Source organism: Onychostruthus taczanowskii, unplaced genomic scaffold (genome assembly GCF_017590055.1).
Source record: "Onychostruthus taczanowskii isolate IOZ18803 unplaced genomic scaffold, ASM1759005v1 scaffold44, whole genome shotgun sequence".
In the NCBI taxonomy this organism is placed as follows: domain Eukaryota; kingdom Metazoa; phylum Chordata; class Aves; order Passeriformes; family Passeridae; genus Onychostruthus; species Onychostruthus taczanowskii.
The window spans coordinates 5,959,783-5,985,447 of record NW_024501903.1 but is presented as its reverse complement, the minus strand read 5'-3'; the positions used below and the strand labels follow the sequence as shown (position 1 = coordinate 5,985,447).

Here is a 25,665-nt window from a genome sequence, read left to right as displayed (position 1 = left end):
AGACTTCTGAAAACTCTTTTCCTCCCACCAGGAAAATCCTCAACCATCTTGAAACACTACTTGGATTTGCCCTGCTGGGAAGTCTTAAATTCTCCCTTGGCCCATTTTCTGCTCTATCAAATCACTGCCCACAGCAATTCTCATAATCAGAAATGTTACATGCACTAGAGAGGGGTACCTGGAGCTCTTCAGAATCTGAAGCCATGCATTATTCTCAACTCCACTACTGACTAGCAGGGAGTTAACTTCAAAAGTCAACTACCTTTCTTTAGCTAGTATATTTTCTTATAGGAAATTCTGCATAAGCTATGCAGCTGTGGCTGAGAGGTAAGCCTCAAAACTGAATTGTAATATTGACACTTTTGCTCATTCTAGAAAGTCAAATGGATAGCTATTCAATATAGAAGATCACATTAAAGGAGCATAATGATACGTACTACATTGAGTTTCTAATGAGACTCACAGGAAAGCTCAAAATACAAAGCAGCTTTGCACAGAAAGCAAGAGACAAAGTATTAAATGTTTTCTCTGACTCTTGCCAAAAGTCCTGCTCTGAATTGATGGATGGGGTTTCCTGAGGCTAAGATGCCAAAGCCAATTAGCCATGTCAACCCACAAGAATGCCAGCTGCCAGGATCTAACTTTATTACAGTATTACTTAAAAGTGAAGACATCAGCAATGTTTAAGTTCACATGACTCCTAATTTTAAAACCTGCCTTTTTTAGATTTAGGGTGGGGGCAGTGACAATGACCTTAAGTTTCAACCTATTGGAATTCTCACAGAGTGCCACGATTATTTAATTTAATTATGTGAAGCATTCTGTTAATCAAATTAGACTACATTATGCACTATTCAAAAGAAAGTAAGACTTCAGCTTATTTCCCTCCTCATATGAATTCTATGTAATGTTTATATTTAAAAGTAGCAATTTATTTCAACAGTGCCTCTTTCAGTTGCCAAGCTGCATATCCCACAGAACATGATATGTGTAAAGTATATAGCTTACCCATTTATGGCATCTAATTCTGAATTCCAAAATAAAATTTTTGGAAAGTGTGTTGAGTATTTGTCGACTAGAATAAAGCATGTCCAAGTCTTTGATTATTTGAAAACATCTGCATTTAATTTCTAAGCAAGGAGTTTGGAAATGTTGATCTTAACATATACTTCCCTGCACATTCATCACAATAAACTCAATCATTCCATGAAAGGGTAAATTTTTTCTTCTGTTTAGGTGCCTGTGAAATAAATCTGAACATTACTGTCAAGCAACAAAAAGCACCCATTTCTTTGGAATAGCATCCATATTCCTCCAAACTTCTCAGAAAACTCTGTATACTTCAAGTAGTCTATACTAACTTTATTGACATCTTAATCAAGAGTTTGGCTTTTTGTTACTACTACTACATTTATACTGCCTTTACTTTACCACCCCACTACACAACTGGCAGTTCTTCTTGAACTATTCTGTACCTCAAGGATGCTGAGAGAATGAGACAAAAGCAGAAGTATAGTAAGGTTAAAGAACAGTTGCAAGTCTTCTGGAAGAAAAATCAAGCTTTCTTTTCTAGATTCTTATCCAAAACTGGGCTTAGTTTTAATCATTTCTTGGCTGGATAGTTTTTGTTTCTGCAGACACATGCTTATACACAACTACATATACACCAAATATGAGCCATTACCAAATAAGTAAGAGCTTAAAATTAATAAGTTTGTTCTCAACTCTCAGTTTAACCTGTCAAAGGAAAAAGAGACTGGAATGGGTGACCAGCATATTCTAGTCATGCAGATCTTTCACTCTGCAAATCCTATTTCATTAGGATTTATTTCCTTCCTTTGGGATGTTTCTGAAAGATAACTTCGTAATGTAAGTGCCACCAAGTGTCCAAGAAGTGTCCAAGTGCCACCAAGTGTTACCATTTATAGAGCATTAACGTTTGCCTACTGAAATGACACAAAAAAAACAAATCCTATTTCTCGTTCCAGCAAACTGTCTTCAAGTGTAAATCAACATGATTAGCTTTCTTTGTTGAGATTTGCCCTTTAAAATTTGAAGGACAAAAATCTATTGATCTTGGTTCTTGTTCCTGAGTTTCATAAGCCAGATTACTGTCACGGTCACCAAGTGCCTCTGTGATGCCTGTCCATGCTGTGACACCAGCCATATTCCAAGTGTCACTCTGAGAACAAGGGGCTGAGTCCCTCTGGCTTTAAACTATGAGGTAGCACAAAGATGAAGGCCATGTTTAAAGAATAAACACTACATAAGCTCCATCTGAGTATGCCTTCCATCAAATGGGAAAGATGCAAGCTCTTTGTTTTCCATCTTATTTTTCCACTAAGATCCAGGCAATAATGAAGCAGAAGCCATGGAAGATTCTCTCTTAAACCCAGATGATGAAATAGGAGAAAAAAGCCATCCCACAACAGGAGGCAGGACTTCCCAAGGAACATCACATAACCTGACAGAAGAAGCAGCAACCAAGTCTTGACAAAATCCCATGCTACAATGTGGGCCAAAACAGTTGTAAAAATGCCGCTATTAGAAGCAGGGATCCAGGACTCTGTTGAGCTTCAAACTTGAGATGCGTTATATTAGAACTACAGCCCCAGGGAAAACACTACTGAGTTGATTTCAATTGATACTTTCAAGTCTTGTCTAAATTGATACCAGACAAGACTTGTTTCTTGTTGGCATTAAAATTAAAGGCTTGTGACAGAACTACAAAAATTAGCAACTACAGCAAATGGCAAGACATCACCTGAGAGAGTTTGTCCATGCAAAAGCAGAACTTCTGCCTCAAGTGAGTATTTCAGACTTCTTTCCAACCAGGACTAAATTATGTCCTTTTTGCTCTTCCCTCACTCAGGCAGCAATGACTCGGTGCTGGATGCTTCCCTACGAGAATCAGGACATGCTTCAGAACATTGTCCCAAAATGGGGCTTTGCCCTCCACAAGGCTTTACAATGCTGAGCTTCAGTTTAACACAGCTTCCAAGAAGGAAAACCTGTCCCTCTGAGCTTTCAAATTTTCACAGAATCACAGAATTGTTTAGGCTGCGAAAGAGCCTTAAGATCATCAGCTCTGACTGCTAACGCAGAACTGCCAAGTCCACAACTAAAGCATGTCCCCAGGTGCCACATGTACATGGCTTTTTAATTCCTCCAGGCTTGGTGACTTCACAATGGGAGCCTCGGCAGCCTGTTCCAGTGCTTGACAACCCTTTCTGTGAAGAAATTTCTCCTGGCATCCAATCTAAACCAAATATCAAAGTACTTCTGCTACTCCAACAGTAACTTATAAAACCACTTATTATTCTAACAAAACAAAAGTAGCTTAGTACTTAAGGCTTTTTTGTACGAAAGAAGGAATGAAGCAATAGTTTTACATTAACTAGCACACTACCAGCTTAAAAGGTGACAATACAAGAAATGAACGCGGAATCTGGACACCATCAGACAATAAACACAGGTTTCCTGACAGCTGCTGTTGTAATCAAAATCACTGTCACCCCAGAAGAGGGGTAGAGAAAACAGTGACAAAGCAATCCTGGAAGACAAGTGTCTCAACATTCACTTGATGCACTTGCAGTTATGGAGATTACTTCTAAAATGTTAGAAAAAAATTTTAAAGAACATTAATTTCTATCTGGCTAATATGGTAAAAGAATAGCTAAAGTCTTACATCCAGGCAGTCCTTGTATAACATTAGTACTAAGGTTTACATGAAAGCACACAACATTTTAATTATCTAAAAAGACAAGGCAGGACTAGTCAAATTCATTTTACCACAACTAAAAGGTTCAAAACATTTAAAATGTGCATTTGGAAAATTTAAATCCACCTGTCCTTCATAATTTTGGATTCCCTCCATGTTTTGACTAAGATGAAACTGTTCCCAATGGAGAAGAAAAGGTGGCAGGCAGTCCTGTTTATGAAATGCCAGTTTAGTAAATTCAAACAGAAAACATTTTCCTGTGCTATAATGAATAAACTGTGTAGCTAAATATAATGCTTTGCTGAAACAAATGAGAGGTGTTAAATATCTGTTACATCACAGTTACAAACAAAGAAGTGAAAATGTTCTTTTTTTTCATTTTAAAGGATATTTTTGAATTGGTACACAATGTTTTATAGCATGTAGCGGCACTGGGTGATAATTTCTCTGAGTTGCAGGTTATATTAATGACAAATGATTGCACATTACTGTAAAAACTCCACAAAACAAAAACACCCTTCAACCTACATTATTAATAGTATCCTCCCTCATTTAATTGTAACTGGCACAAGGTATTTCTCGAGACATCTGTAACAACTCAGATACGTCAGCAATTTTGTACAGAAAGCATTTGATAAACTGGTTAGAAAAATCACTTAGGAATGCTCAGTGTTAGTGCATTTCTTGCATGCAAGTACATTCCTTTACAATATTACCAGTTTGTCTTTAGCAAAAAGTTAAAACTACAGGATCAGCAAAATCACAATTAGAAGTAGCTGTTGTTGTTTATACTCTTGACACAGCAAACCTCGTTCCTCTTTCTTTCATTCATCCACCTATCACCCGCAAAAGGCATGAAACAATAACAAATTTAGTGCATATGGAAAGTTGCATTGGAGGGTTCTTTGCCTCAAACATTTGAACCATGTCCTATATTGTGCCATATCTCTGTCAAGCTTGCTATTTACTTGGCTCTCTGTGTGTGCCAGATATCTAGAATTAGGGTAATAGCTTTGAGGTTTTTTAAAATATTACACAGCATGAAAATTTTGTGATATTTTGAATCGCTATGACTTCCACCCTGTAAAAAATTCATACAAATATCTGGAATTAAAGTTGACTGAAGAGCAATGGATACTAATTTCTCCATTAGATCCTGAGGGATTTATTTTCGAGTCTGTATTTCAGCATTTTTGCACGCTCCTAGACCAAATATTTCAAGCTTTAAGAGTGCAACTTACATGCAACCTTCACACTTGACTAGTTGGAATAAACAACGATACAGCCAAAATGAACCCAGATTTAGCCATTTTATGCAACTGAAAAACAAGTCAACTGTGAAACTGCTTGGACTACTTTAAAATAGCAAGAAACTGCTCAGCTGTGTTACTTTTTCATATACAGAAGCAGAGCATCACCCACTGCAATGTCACTGATCAACAACTCATTCTGTACTTGTTTAAATAGTATCTCTTCCTCTGTGTATGAAGATCTGAGTGCAGTATTTCATAAACACCAGATGCACTGATGACCCAACATCAGCATAGGAATAAATAAGATTCATCTTCAGATTTCTCTGTAAACTCTGTCCAGATGAAATTGCTGACAATTTCCCCCACTTCCATTTCCAGGATGCCAACAATATAATCTCTCTGTGTCTCTCTTTCTGGTCTCTTCCTAAAATTTTCTTAATATTAATTAATTATTAAATTAATCAAATCCTTTTGTGACAAACCCATCATTTTATCACCTGCTCTCTGCTTTAACTAGAACAAACTCTCATCTTTTTTCCACTTTTTTTACCTCTAACACTCCCACACACCAACTCCCATTGTGTCAGTCCAGCTCCATGTCTCTTGCCACAATAAATTTTTCTGTTTTACCTGCAGATTGTGCTTCTCTACTTTCTTTCTTCCTATCTTTCTTATCTTACTTTTCAAATTTATAACTTTCCAGTCAGTAATGTTTTCTCTATGGCTGGGACATATCCCTACACTTCTTCCTCTCATTACTCTCAAGAAACAGCCCTCAACAGCATCATTCTGTCTTTTGCACCCAGCTGCTTCACCTTGTGCAAAACCTTTGTCATTTAATCCGTGACCCTCAAAAGCCTCTTATTAACATTTCCAATTCTGTAAGCAGCCCGCCATACACCAGAAGTTTTAGTAGAGAGTGAATAAAGACTTTGATGTAGTGATGCACAGTTTGAATTTCAAACATAGCATGCAGCTCAGCACATGCTAGGATAACTGCCTCCTCTCTGGTGTAGCATATCAATGACAACATAGCAACTTTTCTAAAGTTTTGTTTCTCAAGGAAGCTTTATATCAAGTCAGTCCTACTTCAGATTAGTCTCTTCCTATTCTGCATTTTGAAGGCAGACTTTTTTTTTATTTTCAACACTAGAAAAGCCAAACCCTAACCCAAAGACACAGTTTTTTCAATGTAAAAGCAGTGACTCTACTGTTGAGCTGTTCATAACAAAGTGTGCCCCAAGCGTCTGGAAAGATAAGAGCTATAGGTTGTCTTAATGGACAGTCATTAATATCATCTACTGTTCCAGATAAAAATAACTGAAAGATTACATTTCACTTTCCACCTTTTTCTGGAATCTTGGGGTTCCTTTTGATCTTAAATTATCCATGAAGGATCATCTTATATGTTCACTATCAATGCATCTCTTAGGATCCTAGAAATTTTGTGACTTTAATACATGCAGTCCAAAATAGAAGTTGAAAGCTCCATGGCTCTGTGTGTCCACAGCACTGATTACCACTACTCTGTTCTGGGCTGTTATAGAAACATTAGGTCTCAAACCTACATATTAAGCAATGTTAGGACATAGGTGTACTAATTTAGTTTTAAAAACTTCAAATGACTTCCAGTGAGAAGCTAAGAAGTTGATTTTAGACTCTGCACATTAAAATTAAAGCTACAAATGCTTCAGTCCCATGCATATCTCTAATTCCTATCACAAAAAAAAAAAAAAAGAAAAAGAAAAAGAAAATCCAAATCCTAAAGTACATTCTTATATAGCTTCAATTTAGCAGCAAGCTAGTCTGAGAAAAACATTTTTATTCTATTTTTCCATAGAGCATATATAGCCTAAACATCTTATTTTTAATCTGCCATGTTAACATGTAAGCAGCAAGGAAATGCAGCTAGGGAGTTCAGGTTCACATAAATCTATAATCACTGACTTATTTAAAATGAACCAGGACACTTATTCACATGTTTCCATTCACAAGTTCCTAGTAGCTCCAGATTAAAAAAACAAAAATGTCATGTTTATAACGAGAGTCCTCAGACCTCACTGCCTTTCATGTTCTACTGCATTTAACTCGCTGAAATGAAAAACAGCAACCATGCATAAAGATTTAACACACCTTTCCACTAAGTAAATTCATCTCTGAGGACAAATTGTCACATGCTGCCAACTGGACTACAGGACTTAAATTTTCTGATTTAAAAGTCCTAATCTGGCTATAAAAATTCAGTGCAGCAACAGTCATGATAATCACTTATAATAACCAACAGTAATTACAGTTACGTCCTGCCTACATGAGCAAAGGCACACATGAAGAATCACAAAAAAAGCTTTAATTATTATTGCTCAGGCTGCAAAACCCAGTGTAGCAAAACATGAAACAAAAGAAAGGAATACATTTAGTTCCATTGTCATCTTAACAGGTCCTGACACGAGTTTTACAGAATGCAAGAAATGCAATTCTAATTTCACAATCTATCTGCCATCACTAATGATTAAAATGTGACAGCTTTCAAAATGGGACATGCTGCAATCTAAAGTTAACAGACATAAACGTTTTAAAGGCTTAGTAACTTTATAGGTGAATCTTATAAAAGCATATAAAGTTCTAAGCCAAAGATAAGCAACACAAATAGGGAAACATTTACTGTGATTACAGGGCTTGCTAACAAGGTACCACATGATCACAAGTTTACAGAGCAAACCCTGGCAGCCCTGGCATCACCAAAGATTTGTGACTAAAATAAGCCATTGTGCTGAAGAGAATATCTGTGCCAAATGATATCCACAAAATGTAACTGCATAGCTTGCCTTTTCCCTTACCACTCTGCCCAACACCAGGTGACCTGTGTGGCACTGCATCCTTAGAGCCATGAACACAATGACAGCTTTCTCAGAACCTTGATACTTGGAGGTGCTGCTACTTAAGCACACCTACTGCCCCCTTCTCTTGGAAAGTCTATTCCAAAGGAGCGATAGTATGTTCAACTAAATACCACCATCCTTATAACCTCTCTTCCCTGAATGAGGAGTTTCTACACAGTGCCCTTCTGAATTCAAGGAAAACTTCCAAGGTTCAGATTTCCTTGCAGGAGTCAAACCTTGATCCCATGCATTACTGGGATCTGAACAGCTAGTTAATTGAATTCCAAAAGGAGAACTTGTCAACATTTCAAATTAGGTTAAAAAACTTCATAAAGAAAAGGAATCCTAAAGGAGAGAGTATAAGTCATAGAAATCAGGGAGCGATAAAAGTTACAATGGTGCTTCAACAATAATAAAGTGAAGAGCAAAAATTAATTTCTTCTCTTCCAAAGTCTGTAAGTTCCCCTCACGAGTCTGTCTGTAAAGACAGAGTCTATGAATACAGAACAACCCGAGAAACAATTTCTGCCTAAAAGGAATTGTTAAGCACCAGTTTGAGAGAGAACTATATAACGGGTTTGGTAATTGCATAAAGGGACTTTCCAGGATATTTACCTGCTAACACATGTCATGATATCAGCTCCTTCCAAAAGCTCTGCCCCCACAAAATACTCAGAATTACAAGTCATCAACAATGATTGTACAAGACGGAAGAGAACCTATTAATTTTATCACCCTAATCTGTACTATGATACATTGCCTTTGTCTCACCCGTTAGTCATTAATCTTATCATCACCATCAGAGTTCGACTCATGCACAGCTCTACTGAGGCCCCAGCAAACTCTCTCAGTAGTCTGAATACAATTCTTGTTTTCTTTTTTTGTAGTTTCTCTGACTATTTATGCAGCTCAAACTGTACAAAAACTTCACATAATTCCTTTGGCAAAGTAAGATCTTTCCTAAAGGAGTACGATCAAGTAACAGAAGCATTTTATATTTGGAAAAAGTTAATGCACAAAGCATCATTTAGATAAATGTTACTTATTTGAAGGAGAGTAAAAGAAATATGACTCAAGATTTAAATTGATACAATTATGTGGTGTAAATGTTTGCATGCACAACTGACACAAGTTGCAAAATTATTAATTGCAAAACTGAAGTATATGGTGTTGGATTTCTCATTTGCAAAATAATGATCATTTAAGTACAAAATGCCATTTTATCATGGAAGAGAAATGCAAAATTACCATCTTCTTGGGGCTACAATACACAAAACTTTGAGCATAGTACAATGAACCACATTTCAGCCTCTGCTTTACAGCTACTTGTGAAAGATCTCTGATCACAATTTGCTCTTAAGGGAGTTTTAGTTATCTAATTATGCATATTTCTTAAAGAAAAATCCTGCAACAACTTAAAAAATGCAATGAATCTCAGCAGCTATCAACTTTAAACAAGACATTTCCCATAGATCTTACAAGTTTTTATTCTTTATTGACATAAAGGACTACTTACTTGATTAGCCATGTATATTGTGAGAAGACCTCTCCTATAAACAGAAAAGATAAAATAAGAGGATGAAACAAATATTTTTTTCCAACTGAAGAAAAACACTTTAATCATTAAGAGTATTTTCTTAAAAAAAGGATTTTAAATACACATTATTGATGGAGGATGAATCATTAGCACCTTATAGAAAAATTACTGCAAACATAAAAATAGCATCTTGATAGCACAGTATCCTAAGCAGTTAGGAATTACAGGAACCAAGTTATATATAGCAACTGGCTGCTCCACATGAGTCCTGAAGCTGTCAGAAGGGGCAAGGCACCTTGAATTACACACAGCACTTATCACAACTTAAGCCTACACATGAGCCAGTAACATAAGCATGCAAACAATGACCTAAGCCTAAGTTAAATTGTGAATTTGCAGCAAAATGCTCGTGTGTTAACTTCTCTTTTGTAATTGGTGCTATGCAACTCCAGGCACCTTAGCCCTTCTGCCTGGTCACAGTGACAACAGACCCCTGGAACTGTGGCCACCATCTTTTCTCTTCTAACCTTTATCTACTTTTTTTCCACTCCTATTTTTTAATCTGTCTGTGTCTCAGCCCACAGCTCACACTGCTCTTTAGGAGAAGTAGTAAAACTTGAGCTCAAGCTCCCACATTTTTGTTTATCTATTGCAAGCATAAGATGAAAACTGAACTTGACTACATAGATGTGAACTACTTCAGCAACCAGCTGCACTGTAGGGTTCAGATGAAATTAAAATTATTTTCTATACATGCGTCACAAGTCACCATCACCCTTGAGAAAGTGGAAGACATTACCACTGCAGGTTTGCTTTACCCTCAATTATTCCTCCTCTTCTGCAGAGATTTCATCAGAAACTGCAGCCAAAGGTTGGAACACTCAGTTTCAGTATTTCCTACTAGACTGGTGTTCTTATCTTCTTGAGTTTACCATCAGCCTTGTAGTGTTTGGGATTTTTCTCATTGACTCCACTGGTCTTACACAAAACACCTGAAATTTTTTGTGAAGGCACTACACGTTCAACTATTAAAGTTTCTCAATATGGAAGTTAGTTTATAACCTGAATCCATATTTGTCTTCATGCGATTTAGGATTTTTTTTTTAATATTGCTACTACAGAAGGTAATATATAACAAAGTTTAACCCAGGCTTGTATGTTCCATTTTGTCATGACATTTTAAATTTCTAAGCATTCATAGAGTGCTTAAGACAGCCATGTGTTGACAGAACATATCCTGCTATCAATTCAGTTGAAGAAGTGAACAAAGTAAAAGCACAGATCGCAGGAAATAAATCTGTATCACACAGTTCCCAAGCTTGATTCATCCAAAAAGTTTATTCAGTATTTACTAGCCCCCATGTTTACATGTCCATAACCTACACATCCAGATCAAGGTTTTACACAGCAGCCATCTAAACTACAGGGATACATTCCATTTAAAAGTTTTACTGCTTCCACATCACACTGAATTTGTGGAAAGCAGTAACACAGCATACTAACTTCCACAAGTTGCTCTCTACTCACAGGGAAGATTCAAATTTGGCTTAAGTTCAAAACTTTAACCAAAAAAAAATCAGTTTGTTTCGTGGTTTTTGTTTTTTTTTAAAAGCAGAATTACAAATCTGCTCTCTGTATACCTTCTCTACCCAGTACCACCTTGTGCCAGATACCAGAAACAAGGTTCTAGTATGGAAGCCTAAGGGGAAAAAGAGCCTGAATCTAAAGATTTGGTGAGGATGAGGCATACAAGAAAAAAAAGAAGAAAGACAAAAGGTAGGGAATAGGGTCCCTGAGTATTTAAGCAAAATAGCCCCTACAACCTGCAATAAAGGATCAAAATACTGTATGACATTTCTGAACAGGAAGGTGTAAAAATTCACCTGATGCAATAGATAAATTCAACTCTTGGGCTGGTCTGCAAACATTCAGCTAGTCTTTCAGTTCCCTAGCTCAAGCGATAAAACAATATCGGTGCCTCAACCCTCCTGAGTAGCAAACTGCCAGATAATACACAGTTCTGTGTACTGTAAATATTATTTGAATTTGTTTTCAAGAAAAAATACTGGATATTTCATGTTTCTTAGCTTTTCTTTTTATCCCTGTAATAGCATTAAAAATTTATGATAAACATCTAAACACTCCGCTGTTTGGAAACACAGAGCTAAACCTACCCATATAAGAGCTAACCTGATAACTCAGTCTACTTTGAGTATTCTGGAAAATGTCAGAACATCAAAAACATCCTGCAGTAACACACCTGTGAGAAGATTCAACCAGCAACTGAGTGACAGATGCAGCTTTCAGAATACACTCTGTGTATTCCCAGCTGTAGATTCTACAGTGGGCACGAAGCAGGATGATCATTGTTATGTGCACATAACTTACTTAGTGGATTCTCCCCTGCAATCTCTCGGTCATGCAGAGTTTTTTAGCCTCTCACTGAAATTTATTTAGTCTTTTTTAAAGCACTAACAAACTAAGAACTAAATTAGTTTTAGTTTCTATTGTAGTCCCTTTGGGGGAAAATGCAACTCACCAACCACAAAGACAAAGAAAGGAAAAGGGGCTAGAGAAGAGGAAGGAAAGAACTCAGAAGCTGCAGTGCAGCTGTAGCAAGGCCAATGTGAGAAGTAGGTGGCTGGGAGGAGACAAAATGTGCAGACAATAAATTTGTGCAAGGAAATAACTTCCGGAACTGAAAACACAGCAAGTTGTTAGATGATGTCATCTCCAATTGCCTGCAACAAGCCTGGCTGTGAGGCCCAGGATAACTCCAAGCAGAAAGAGTTTTCTTTCTCCAAATTAACTCTGTGACTGTTTCAAAAATAAATAACCCCATGTTTCCACGGAAAAGGGAAAAAAATGGGAGGGGGAAAGGGCATTCTTCCTGGCCCTGTACAAATGTGATCCAACAAGCCTAACCCAAACCTGAACTCTGCTGTTAAAAAGCAGTTGGAAGTTCAGAAAATGTTGCACTATTTTGTAGCAATGACAGCTGACAGAAAACAGGACAGAAAGATGGAGGTAGGCCAAGTAAAAGGGTCACTGGTACAACCAAGGACTGTATTAAAACTGCAGCTGGTAAATAGGGGGAGAATATAATTGGGAAATGGTATTAGGAGAGCAGGAAATTATTAAACAATAAAAATAATTAGTCAGCCATGTCTAACCACATGCTTTGGGGAGGTTTAAAGATGCTAATAAACAGCTTACATTTCACTGCTAATGTCCATGAACCAGTGCTGAATGCTAGTCTTGGCAACACCAACACTAGCAGGTGGCTACAGCAGTGACAGTCTGGCAAGGTCACTACGGGAAAGCCCAACCAGACACACACAAATCCCTACTGCCTGCTCTTCCTCCATGGTTTCTGTCTTAGGCCATTTTCTCCAAAGCCTGCTTTCATGAATGTCTTCATTGTGGCTTCCCACTGACTCCCAGTCATCTCTTCAATTGTCAGACTCTCCCATACCTAGCTCTGTTTCTAATGACATCTGTGATCTTTAACTCAGGAAGGAAAAACATGAACTAGGGGTAACCTTAAATTCATGAGCAGTAGATCAAGGTCCAAGATCCATCCTACCAGTTTCTTGTATTAAATTAAAGAACAAAAAAAATACTTTGCTGAAAAAATGTTAACAAGACAGGTCTCCTTCACCTGAAAAAGGAGGCTTGCATTAAAGTAATCATGTTTTAACTGCTCTTAAATTCAAGTCTCAAAGAGAAGTAGTGTTTAGTATACTTTTCACTTCATTTCTCCTCCTTTTTCTTCCCAATTCACACTTTTAAATGAATTTTCTAACATGCTTGATAGAGAACTGAGTAAGCAAGGTCTCAGAGTTTAGTTATCCAACACAGGTCACATTATCTACAGTTGAACAATTCCAGTCATGCAGATTCCACATTTAATGGTTAAATTACAAAAGACCACAGGCTGCTAGAAGATAATTATTTTGTTCATTTCAACCTTCCACAAAGAAAAGTTTAACTAGATAAAATTTGCTTTTTGGACAACTTAGGAACATTCAGATGAAATTATAACAGCACTAGCTCTTAAACTATGGCCTATAAACCTCAACAGAGAACCACATATTTTTGTTATTGCACTGCCCAGAGGAAAGAGTCTAAAATAACTGCTAAAAACCCCAGAAAGCTACAGGATAAAAATAACAAGGAAACCTAGCAATGTACTGGGCTGTATTACCAGAAGTTTAGGTAGGAGGTCAAGGGAAATGATTAGTCCCATTTACTTGGCACTCACTACACCACAGAGCCCTGTGCCTGGTTGTGGTCCCCAGTGCAAGCATGCACTGATCAGCTGGCATGGAGGACCAGCAGTACGGCTGGGCAGACTCCCACCTGACCCAAGGGAACAGCATTTTCTCCAGCAAGACATGAGAGCACTGGAACAGGGACTGAGAGGTCTGCAAGGCCTACCAGACAAACCCCCAAGCAAGCTGGATTGAATTCAGTGCCAGCTCTGCTCCAAGCAGGAAGCTGCACTAGCTGAATTCCCAAGACTTACCTGAACAATTCTATTACTCTACAGAAAAAGGTGGAAAGCAACTTCAAAATATTGTCAATAATTATTTTCACAGATTATAAAACCAGAAGAGATTACAGTGATAAACAATCTGTCTTCCTAACGAATATAAAACAGGAACTCTTCTTTAATGAATTAGCCATTTACTTAAAAAGATCAAATTTGTCTTTTAAGTATTTCCAATCACCACAATCACTGATACATTATTTTATGGGTACTTATCTTTACAGTTTGCACCCTAAGAAATTAATTAGTCTGGTCTCTGAAAACATTTACATCTTTACCTCCCCTGTAACACTACCCCCTCCAATCAAGTCCCCCTCAATACCATTTCTTAAACAAGAACTGAACTCCTTCAGTTTTTCCATGATGTTCCGTAAGTTTTTTATCATACTTATAGCTCTTTGCTAAAACTGTCCCAGTTTTTCAAAATTCATCTTTAGGACATCAAATGAAAATACAGGAAATATAAAACAGATTAAAGTTCTCCTATCTTTTGTTTAACCAAAAGTATTTTAAAGTCAAAGAAATCATTGGGTGCTGCTCTCAGACTTTGCATTTGCCTGTGAGCAAGGTATTTATATCTTTTTGTAAGTGCTGTAAACTCTGGAAAACGTATTTGACTGAGGCCAAAGTCTAATTTCCCTTACACGTGAGTAAAAAATTCTACTTATGCCAACAGAAGCAGCAACTGTCCAAATCTGCATGCCAACATATTGTTTGTGGAACACTTTGCTGAAGAATGTTTTCTTGCTCGGCTTGATGTGCTATAAAATTCAAAAATTAACTCTATTTTCACAAGCAGAATAAGCTTTTACTTCATATAATAGTAAATCATACAAAATACCAATCTTTAAATACAACCAAGATTGTTTTTTCCTACAAAACTCATTGCCAGTTCTCTCTCATTTATGGTTTTCCTTCAATGTATTTATGGTTTCCCTTAAATACAGAGTCGTTGCTAAGCTAAAAAAAAAAACCAAAGCACCATCTGCATACACAAAAAAAACCCCAACCACCCAACCAACCGTGCCTGAAGGTGGGATGAATCCTTAGAAAGTACTTACACTCATGGAAATTTTGCCATAAATTAATTACTGCAACCACAGAAGCCCTCAAAGAAAATTTCCAACAGAAAGCAAACACCTTCTCTTTCTCTAAAAAGCCACAGAAGAGAGGTAGGACCTGTCATTTTTAAACTACATCTTTCTCAATAATTATTCTTCCTTCTGAATATTTCTATCTTTCATACATTTTGCCTTGCCCTGCCTGCCTTTTGTGTCTGATAGCAGCACTCCAGTTCCTAGAATTTCCTCATTAAAAACTGTTTTTGGTGATACGAAGTTTAAAGAACTGTTTTCTCTATTGCCTTGTTTCAGTTTAACCATAAACCTTTCTGAGGAGACATCCTGAAACCTAAACATTCACTGCAATTAATTAAACTTATTTGAACTATTATAACTGCTCTTTTTTACCAGCATTGCAGTTCTTATGATCACTTTTTTTTTGTCTTGCTCATAACTAAAGGGGAAATAAGTTAGAAAGTCAAAAATAACAGGAAATAGCTACAGCAAGATGAATACCACTGCGTACAGAAATAACACAAATTGACTGAACAGGCACCTCCTTCAGTGAGGACAGCCCTAGGTGTGAGCTATAAGAGGGAGCCCCTAAATTCATCCCCAGGGCAAGGGACACACCAGGGCAGGTAGACCCAGGCCCCATCCCTGTTCCCATAACCCAACACAGCAGCAGCAGCAGCCAGCAGCACAGGGGGATAGAAGGAGCCTGAAGATGGATATAGCACCTTGTTAGAAATCTTCATGCGTGCAATTAAGAGAACAGGTTCTCTGATTAAACATCTAATTGAAAGATTATGTTTCTCCACATATGCAAAAAATTTAAATAGCTGGTGGGACAAACACCAGAAAATAAAAATATCCAACTCACTGCTAAGACAAGAGCAGTTTTAGCTTTGCTATAAAGCTTTCTAACATCATCCCCAGTCCAAAACTTCAAATTCCTGATATCTGCTTTTCCAAAAGCGCTTCATGTTGACAAACCAAGAAGACTTGACCCAAGAAGAAGCAGGTACTAGAATCAAACTCACCTTTCCTTGTGACCTGTACAACAAAATCTCAACTCTACGTGACTTCCATAACTATTTTTTCCATAAATTCATTACATTAGTTTCCTACAAAATCAGATCTGAATTTTATATGAATGTCACTGTTCACTGAATCTGCTGCATATTCTGACACTTACCACTGTATTTTAACTCTTTTTTCATTATTACTCTTTAAAAGTCTAAGAAATTACAAGTAAAACTACTTTTATACGAATTTCTGAATTCAAAGGCAAATAAAGAAAAAAAGAACGAAAAAGAAAGATTCAAAAAGAGTTAACTCTGGCTTTAAGTTCTGAACATAAACTAAGAAGCTAACATAATAGTTTATAATGGCTCCCCAGACAGGACTCATGGTCTGCAAAAACAGGAAGAATTCCTCCCATCAGCTTCAACCCCCCCCCCCCCATAAAACACCACTTTATAACCTGCAGAATTAAGTCAAATACACAAATCACAGGTTTCCCTGAAATGAAAGAAGTTGAAATGAAGAGGTAAGATGTAGGGTTTTCTCTGGTTTACAGCAGCTTGACACCACAAGCGAACCCAGCATAGATGTGGACCTGTGATTGCATCCCTGTAATAACACAAGCACTACAGATTATGTTTAGGGTATCGTTAATCTCTCACACCCACCAATTTCCTACTGACAGCCAGAGGTCAGCAGCAAAGTCCTGGTGCAAAAGTTCACTTAAAATCAGCAGGAACAGACAAGCTTTCAAAATAACGCTGAAAATTATGAAAACAGACCTAAGCAGTGAGTTTTCAAAATAGAACATGGTAACTTTTTAGCTTAGGAAAGACCAGTAGGTAAGTCCTTAGCACAAAAATAACATTTGGAATTTCATCTCAAAAATATACAGTTTAAGGACTCATGACCCACTTTTTTCAAAAGTAATTTCCTTCAATATTTTGGGTTGTTTAAAGTAGGAAATAGACACTTTGCAAGCTGAAGAAACTGAAATTGCTCAAAACTGTAAATCAGTAATTCTTGCTTGAAGCACATTACATGTTAAGCAAAATGGTTTTATGCAAATACGCAGATTTTATTGTTCTTAAAAGGAAACAAAATAAACTCAATATGTTCTACGATTTGAACACATGCCAAAGAAAGGGTATGAGAAAACTGGAACGGGAGAGAAGCCAAAAATAAAATATATCTACAATTATACATTCCAGTTAAATTAGTACCAATAATTCCTACAGAGTTTCCAGAAAGTGAAACACAAGATAACATCTATAGTTCAATTTTTTTAAACTCCTTTATGCTCTATTTTATACAGATTTTCTTTCACTATTCCCTTCCTCTTCCTTCTCTATGGAATCTACTGAGCAAAAACAAACGCTGACCTACAGAGGGGAAAAAACCTCTTAATTAAAGTGTGATTTAACCTCACAAGATTCCATGAAGAGATAAAAAGATTCCAAATAGCTTATTAGTATTAGAGAATGACTGACTGGGAGATAACAGAAGAAAAACAAATTATTCAAACCTCAAGAACAGAAATGAAGGATTTCGGGATTTTTTAAATTATTCACATTCTTGGTACAGAAGGTCTATCTAGTGTTAAGTAAGGCCCCAAATAACAATTTCTTTGGACTGTTGATAGTAACACTGAACTGTTTTTAATCAGCTCAGTCAATCACAAAGAAAACACTCAGTTCTTTCTGGGCATGGGCTGTTTGGCCACTCTTCCTGGAAGGTATGAGCATGGGGCACAAAAGCAAATACTTTTGAACAAAACTGCTTTGGACACTCTCAGCAGCAGCAGGTCATTGTTTAATGTAGTCTGTTGGCAATCACTACCACTCCAAAGTAAAATAGGACACTACGGACAGAATAGTTAATAAAAATTAGGAAGAGCAGGACAGGGCATGGAAAAAATTCAGAGTTGAAAATATGTCCAGTATTCACTGGCCTTGGACATATACTCAGTGTATTTTAAGAGTGAGAAGGAAGGAGAAAAAATTTGTCATATAAGGTCACTCCTTCAGTTGACAGCTTGGGGCTGTCCCAATACCAGCTGAAATTTATGCAGTATTCTTCTCAGCCTCTACCCTCTAGCCCTTCTCAAGTTAAGAGCCCTTCAACCACACCCTACCTGCATATCTCAAAAACCAGCACACAGCAGCTCAGCAAGAAGCAGCTCCACAGGCTTCCCAAGAAGCCCCTTGGAATGCTTGGCCTTCCCTTTTCGATTTGTATTCTGCGCCGAGTTTGAGACAGTCCAGTCCACAAGTTTTTGACAAGCTACTCAAATCATCAGTTATTTCATCTGTTTCAAAAGACTTAAGCAGCCTGATACTGTTTTTCAAGTCTGTTACACTAACAGCTATTGTAGAGTTTGCATGTTTAGAACTGATTTTCTCTTTAGAGTCATAATGTTATAATGTTACATTTGTGATAGGATAATACTGTTTACAAAGCACCTGAAACAATCTGTAAAAATAAGAAAGCTATTTGATTTGACAAATCAATCTAACTGCAAAAGTAACTATTGAAGTTTTTCACATGGCGTGACTAACTTCTAAATGCCCTTGTGTTCAGCAACAGCAGACTAGCACTTCCAAGGGAAGTAGTGCATGGAGTTAGACTTGTCAACATACAGTGACATTTGCTTTTTTCCCTCCCTTTAGACCCTCTAATGACAGCCTATTAAGTAATTTTAAAAACAGGCTTTAAATCCAGTTAGGAACTATTAATTTAATCACTCAGAAGACAGATGAAGAACGTGTCTATTAGGAATGTGCCTACATCCGTAATGGGGGTCCCACAAGGGGTCCCAAGGAACAGCAACATCAGAAACGAATGTGAACCTTCTCTAGAAAGGCAAGAAAACCACACTAAAAGTTTGACTGTCATTTCAACACATCCCTATTGACTGAGAAGCCAGTTCCTGGCAGGACATCAGTCCTGGATGATGAACTGCGCCAGATACTACAGAGAGACGTTAATGAGACATTTCACCTACCAAAGACAGAAATAAACTGTTGCCAAGTCCAGTTTGAACCTACTATTTTCTGGCATTAAGCTCAAACATTCAAATTGCCAACAGTTGATACTGGAACATTTTTGCTAGTTCCTCAGTCCGTTGCTCAGAAGGAATGAATAACAGACACCGAAGAGCTTAAAAGGAAAAACACATCACTGAAGCAGCAAGATGGAGCCCATATAAATTCCTTCACATAGACCAAATTATGCTCCACTACCAGACAGTCCATATTGTTCCAGTCTTTCACCAAAGCTGGAGCAGTCTGGATTGCGATTGGCCCAAATTCATGAGACCTGTTTAATACCAGGCTTGCCTTTTAATACCATGGACACTGTTCCTGCTTCTTAGACAGACTGTCTTTAGGAGAAGGTTTTAATGGTATACACTCACTTGACCAAAAAGGATTCAATCTGGAACAGATGCCATTAGATTACAAGAAACACTACAACACACAGTGTTTATTTCCTTATTGAAGGAAATAAAAATCTGTCATTTTCTGTCCCAGGATGTGGAGGGGAGAGGGCAGGAAGGGGAAGCAAGATGTTTGGCCTAAGAATAGTGCTGTAATCTTTGCCACAGAAAAGCTTCGCATGATTAAATACAGCAAATCACTACCATTCTAAGTCTTTACCTTCATGCTTTTCCTGCTGCAGGAGCTAACAGCGACGTTAGTTCCTTAGGAACAATGAGGCTCCAGAAAATCAGTTCTTTTATAGAGGGGTTTATAGGTGTGGCTTGCATGGAAACAAATACTTAAGCTGCTCTTATCTATAGTATCTAAAAACAATATCCTACAAGCAGACCTGAGGAATACAGCACCACAAAGTTCCCTCCAAGACTTCCAGCCATTGCACTAGGGGCATGCTAGGCATCGATATTATCTCGCCAGGTAAATGTCAGCACTCAAGCCAGCTCACCTAAGCAGCATCTGAAGTTTATTCTATACTAGCAGAGTATTTATTATTCCCCCTCTGGGAGCTACATATTACACACAAGCATTCAGACACAGAAGATGTATTAAGTGTTTGCTTAAGTCAAGGAAGTCCAAATGAGTGTGTCCTCGATGCTAGTGCTGAGCTGGCAGGACAGAGTAATTAATCCACTGTTTGTGCCATTTGAATTAAAGTCAGACTCACAGAATAGTCCAATGTTCAGCAGCAGTCTGAATTTTAACATTTTATCTGTCAGCATTTCAACACGACTGTAAGTTTTACAAATTTTGTTGGGTTTTTTATGGCTAATGATGAAAAACAAAGAATACAAAAATATACTACTATGCAGATGACTAAATCGTTTTTACCTAAGTTTTCAGCCTACAAAATGAACATATCAGAAACAGATTTGCCAAAAGTGGTTCTTGAAATAATTTTTAAAAATCAAACTATAATCAAGTCTCAGTTACTCATGGAGCCATGCAGAAAGAGAGGAAGGCATCTGCACAGTCACCTGGGACCTATCAGAGCTTGCTGCTTGACCTTAGCACTGCCCTTTGCTCACCCAGGCTGGCCCCACGTACACTGATAGAATAGGCCAGAGTTTAATGGGTGCTGCCCAAGATGTCTTTACTTTCATGAAGCAGCCACATGGCTGGTGCTGAGCCTATGCTGGTAAATCCTTCCAAAACTCAAGAGATCTGGAGGCCACTGAGCAATTGCAACCAAATAGTCCTGCATGATCCATCTCAGCCCTAACTCTAATAGCACAGAGAGAAAATAAACCCAGTCTCCACAGACTCATCCCGATGCTGCAATGCATTCTGCAGTGTCTCCAGAATTGGGTAGATATATTTCACATGGGATCTTCCAGTATTCTTCCCTCTCTGCCTGTGTTATCCTTGAAAATGAATTGTCAGCTATAAAGCTGTAGCTGCTCTGCTGCTCTTCATCTTGTGCAAGACTTCAGTTGCCACACAAAAAAGCTGAACCAAATTTTTACAGCATTCAAATGCTGCAGCCTGAATGTTAAACTTGGTTGCTGAATACTTAAGCAGAAACAGTACAGTTTTTCAGAACCCTGGATCGTTTATAACCTGGACTGACTACACATGTATGGAACTGTAGTTACTTATTCTCAATAAACCTTCTTGCTCTGTTCACAAGTAAAGAATTTGCCTTGCCAAACTTTTGCTATCTCAAGTGGATGAAATCCAGTGTAAGACAGTTATCGAGACAGTAATGAGACATAATGGTGAATCAGGCAACTGGTGGGAAAGAAATGACTGGTATGAAATAGAAACACACATTTCAGATAGTTAGAAAAGTCCAAGTGATGAGTGCAACCACTTATTTTATCCAGAAGTATAAGGATTATACCTGTATCTTATGTGCATACACAGAATCACAGAGTATAGGGCAGGAATGAAGGACAGACTTGCTGCAGGAATAATTAAGAACACCATACAGGAGAGAAGATCTTTTTTACACAGTAAACCAAGTGGTTTCCATAGTTCATATAGAGAAAGCAAATTTTACTCTGCAGCTACTTTTACAAATGGAGCAGACACTTTATACCATGCCAGTAACACAGCATCTTTCTATGACCTACAGAGGACATCCTTCTCCTCCACACAGGACAGGCTCACAATATGGCTACAATTTAAATGACAGCCTTTCCCTCATCCACTAGATGGGTCACAGAAGGACATCAAATAAGAAAACAGGACAAGTCTTGTTCACTTTGTGAACTCACGTTAACTGTGCCTGGTGATCATGATGTTCCATTAAATGCCTTTCAATATCACCCAGAATAATTTTCAGAATGTTTCCAGAAACTGAGGTTAGGCCAACAGGTCTATAGCTTATTGGGTCTTCCCTCAGACCCTTCCTGTACACAGAGTAACAGAGGGGCCCTGTTGCAACACCCAATAGCTCCTTCAGAACTCTGGCATGAATCCCATCAGGCCCCATGGACTTGTGAACACCCAGCTGATACAACTGGTTCCTTTCAATTTCAGTGTCTGCAAATGGATTGTACTGACAGACATGGTCCTCCAAATCAAAGAACTGAGCAGCCAAGGTCTACCATTGTTATCAAAGATGGCAGCAAAAAACAGTCTCTGCTCTTCCTACATCTGTATTAGTCAGGTGACCACCTTCAACAAGTATCAATGTGTTTTCTTTAGACTTTTCCTTGCTATTAATGTACTTTAAAAAGCCCTTCCCTGTTGTCAGACACAGCACTGACCAGTTTCAACTCTAATTGATTTTTTGGCCTTTCAAATCTTCTCCCTGCACATGCAAACCACAACTCTGTACTCTTTCTATGCCTGACCTCAGTTCCAGAGATCACACAGCTTTCTTTTCCTTTGGAGCTCCACGAGGAGCTGTTCACTGTTCAGCCAAACTGATTTTCTGGTTCACTTGCTGGACTCACAATACATTGGAAGTGCCTGCTCCTGCACTTAGAAAAGACAGTTCTTAAAAATTTACTTTATTAATATTGAATTAACAGAACAGTTCAAAAAAACTCCAGAAACTGCGTCTAGGATTAAGGCATGATGCAATAATAGTAAGACAAACAGAAAACTCTCTGAATATATCAACAACGTTATGACTCTCAGAGAGAGCATCAATTCTTCTAGTTTAAAATACTAGCCTATCACAGATTTTTCCATTAAAAATATCCCAAGAGCTGCCTATCCTGAGCTACCTGCCATTCACAGTGTCGCCACCATCACAGCATCTGTCAGACTGACTTCTGCACTCCCAGCCTAGAATGATCAGTTTTCCCTTCTTCTGATAACTGTTAAAGCTATGTTTTTGTGGAAAAATTTATCTCTGTCCATGGCAGGGGTGTTGGAACTAGAAGAGCTTTTAGGTCCCTTCCAATCCAAAACATTTTATGAGATGGTTCTATAACTACAGCACAGTAGCAGCCCTCCAAGCATGCAGCAAAACATGTTCAAATGCTTATGCACGGTTACTATAAAAACATCAATACTCAAACACTGACTCTCACCAAGGCAGTTGTTGAAGTACAATGAAATTTAACATATTTTTGTTTAGAAACAGAAAGCTTTCCCAGTAACTTCTACAGCCTGGCTCCACATTCCACAGCAATAATCACTCCAGAGGAGTACAATTCCAAAAAATTTGTTTCCCTGCTAGCTCTCCTTACCAGATTACACCACAAAATACTCATGTCATTGATCCAAACTCCAGAGTTTTTTCACTACAATGCAAAGAATATATAATTACCCCTCAATATAGCTTGCTTTCTCAATTTCTTACCTGTAGCAAGTATGACTAAAACTTGCAAAAACACTTGCTGTGTTAAAAGAGTTTTTTCACTTGTTTTGATTACTCACCCCATCAAAATGGTGATTTATCTGTTTCCCTAAAACACGTCAAATTGAATAACCACAAAACATTTCTGAGAAAGGAGATTGTCACCTCAAGTCTAAATATACTACACTTCTATAAAGAAATATATATCAACAAATTTGTATTTGAATGTTACAAAGTTACAAAATTCATGTATTTCTTTACAGTGTATATTTTTAATGATTACTGCCATATGCCTCCTTTATACTGTGTTTAGACTAATGGCAGTTATGGCAAGCAAATAATCCTAACAGCACTGAAAGTTTCATCAGAACTAACATACACTGTAAAAATTCCACATTGTTCTCACACAAACATTTCTGTCACTTTTCCAAGCAATGCATAGCAATACTTTTGTTTCCAAAAACACTAAATATATGTGTGTGTAACTATAGATCTCTTCCATAACACACACTGTTGCAGTGCTTTACTTTTTAAATGCATGTGCTTTAAATATTTTTCTAAGAGTCCAGCATACTGATTTTTTTTTATGAAAAACACCCAAACTTTTCGACTAAAAGCATATTACAAATACTTGCCCAGAGCAAGATTTTACAACCAAATTATAAAAGCCCTAAATCTCAAGTTTTATAATACCATCAGTGACAGAGTCGTAACTGCAGCGACGAGACAGGCGCCGCTATAACGTTAACAGCCAGTATGTAAACATTAATGCAGCCTAAGGGGGGAGCAGGGGCAACCCCAGAAGTGTCCCTTCACAAATGCCACAGAAATTTTAGGTGGCTATAGTTAAACTTTCTCCAGCATTAGTTACAAAAGGCAGGAGGGAAAAAATCCAAAACAGCCAGGCAACAAGACAATTAATTTAGTTAAAATTGGAATTGCGTCCCTCTTAAAGCTTTATAGTTCTTGAAATTCCTTAATACATGATTTCTTGAGCAAGAATACACTTCCAATAAAATGAAGTTTGCCATTCAGCTACTAGCAAAACACAACTTAAAATGGTTTTGAAATATCAGCACATTTACAAAACAGTTAAAGAGAACACAATTTTTTCCTATAAAGTAATCACAGAGGACTTAAATACAGGTTCTCCACCAAGCTGTGGTACTTTTTTTGTCTTAGAAGTCAGCAAAGTACAACTGCTCTAATCAGATTTCCAGTAACAGGCTGGCTTCAGCCAAGTCTCAAATCACATTTCAACAGCTTGATTCACAACAATTTTAACAAGTATATTCAGTTACTTCCCTGCTTTCTAACAGTTTCAGTACTTCTAGAATGAGTCAGTGCCATGTCTTTCACTCCAAACTGCATATCTCCTCCTTACTGTATGTTCAATTATTGGTGATATCATTTAATAGATGCTGAAAGAAATTACAGGAGACTGTAACTTGGAATTACAAAGAGAAGCCAAAATATGCTTTTTTAAAAATTATAAATAAAATTGCTTCTTATCACCAGTTGGTAATAACACCTGTAGGAACTAACAAGAATTGTATGGTTAACTCCATACAAAGGTTAATAAAATGAATGCAATGATTTCCTAAGGAAGCTCAATGAAATTAAAGGATCTGAATAATCTCTATTTTTGAGGAGACATTAAGACAGCCTTTGATGTCTAATACTACAAAACTGTGATGAAACAATTGCACACATTTCTTTAATAGAAGATATAAAACATGTTTTATAAAACATGTTTCACTGCAAAGAACATTATATTCTTTTAAGCATAATCATGCAAATGCACCTATTAGAAGCTTGCTTGCTTATTATTATATAGTCATAGCTATTATGACAATATAAACATTAAAAATGCCTAAAATATTGACAATTAAAACAAATTAGAGCCAGTAAAAACGCTTCCTCGTAACCCTAAAAGGCAATCCACAAAGCTTGAGAGCTCTAGAAAAAGGGAAAAATTCTGAGTTCCTCCTACTGGGGTAAGGGACAAAAGGCATAGAACATGTGTTTGCAATGTGCAGATTCATAATCTCCATGTTTATGTATCCAAATCCAACTCTTATCTAAGAAACAATTTTTTATCAAAACATTACTTAATCATAATAATGTGACCAGTTCTCTTTCAATAATCTGACAGAACATTTATGGATACATATAAAAGAAAAGTTAAGAAGTGTTTTTATTCCTTGGCCTTTCCACAGATCCTGATAAACTAGTTTTCATAGACAGGAAAACTTATTTTATGGTCACCACATAGAATACACATGGACATATTAATGTGCCATTTATATCTTTATAGACCTGTAGGAGCAGAATACAGTGCAGAGCATTTCCTGAGTCTGTTTGAAGAATCTATGCAATGTCACC

At 37.4% G+C, this 25,665-nt stretch overlaps 1 protein-coding gene across 1 annotated transcript in view; it reads right to left on the bottom strand.

Annotated features, from left to right (window-relative positions):
• The window catches only part of TMEM135 (transmembrane protein 135), a 159,411-nt gene that overhangs the window by 115,029 nt on the left and 18,717 nt on the right, over window positions 1-25,665 (bottom strand). Inside the window, exon 4 of the mRNA XM_041414155.1 lies at window positions 9,370-9,403. Coding sequence (XP_041270089.1) covers window positions 9,370-9,403 — 34 coding nt within the window. The remainder of the gene's footprint in view (window positions 1-9,369; window positions 9,404-25,665) is intronic.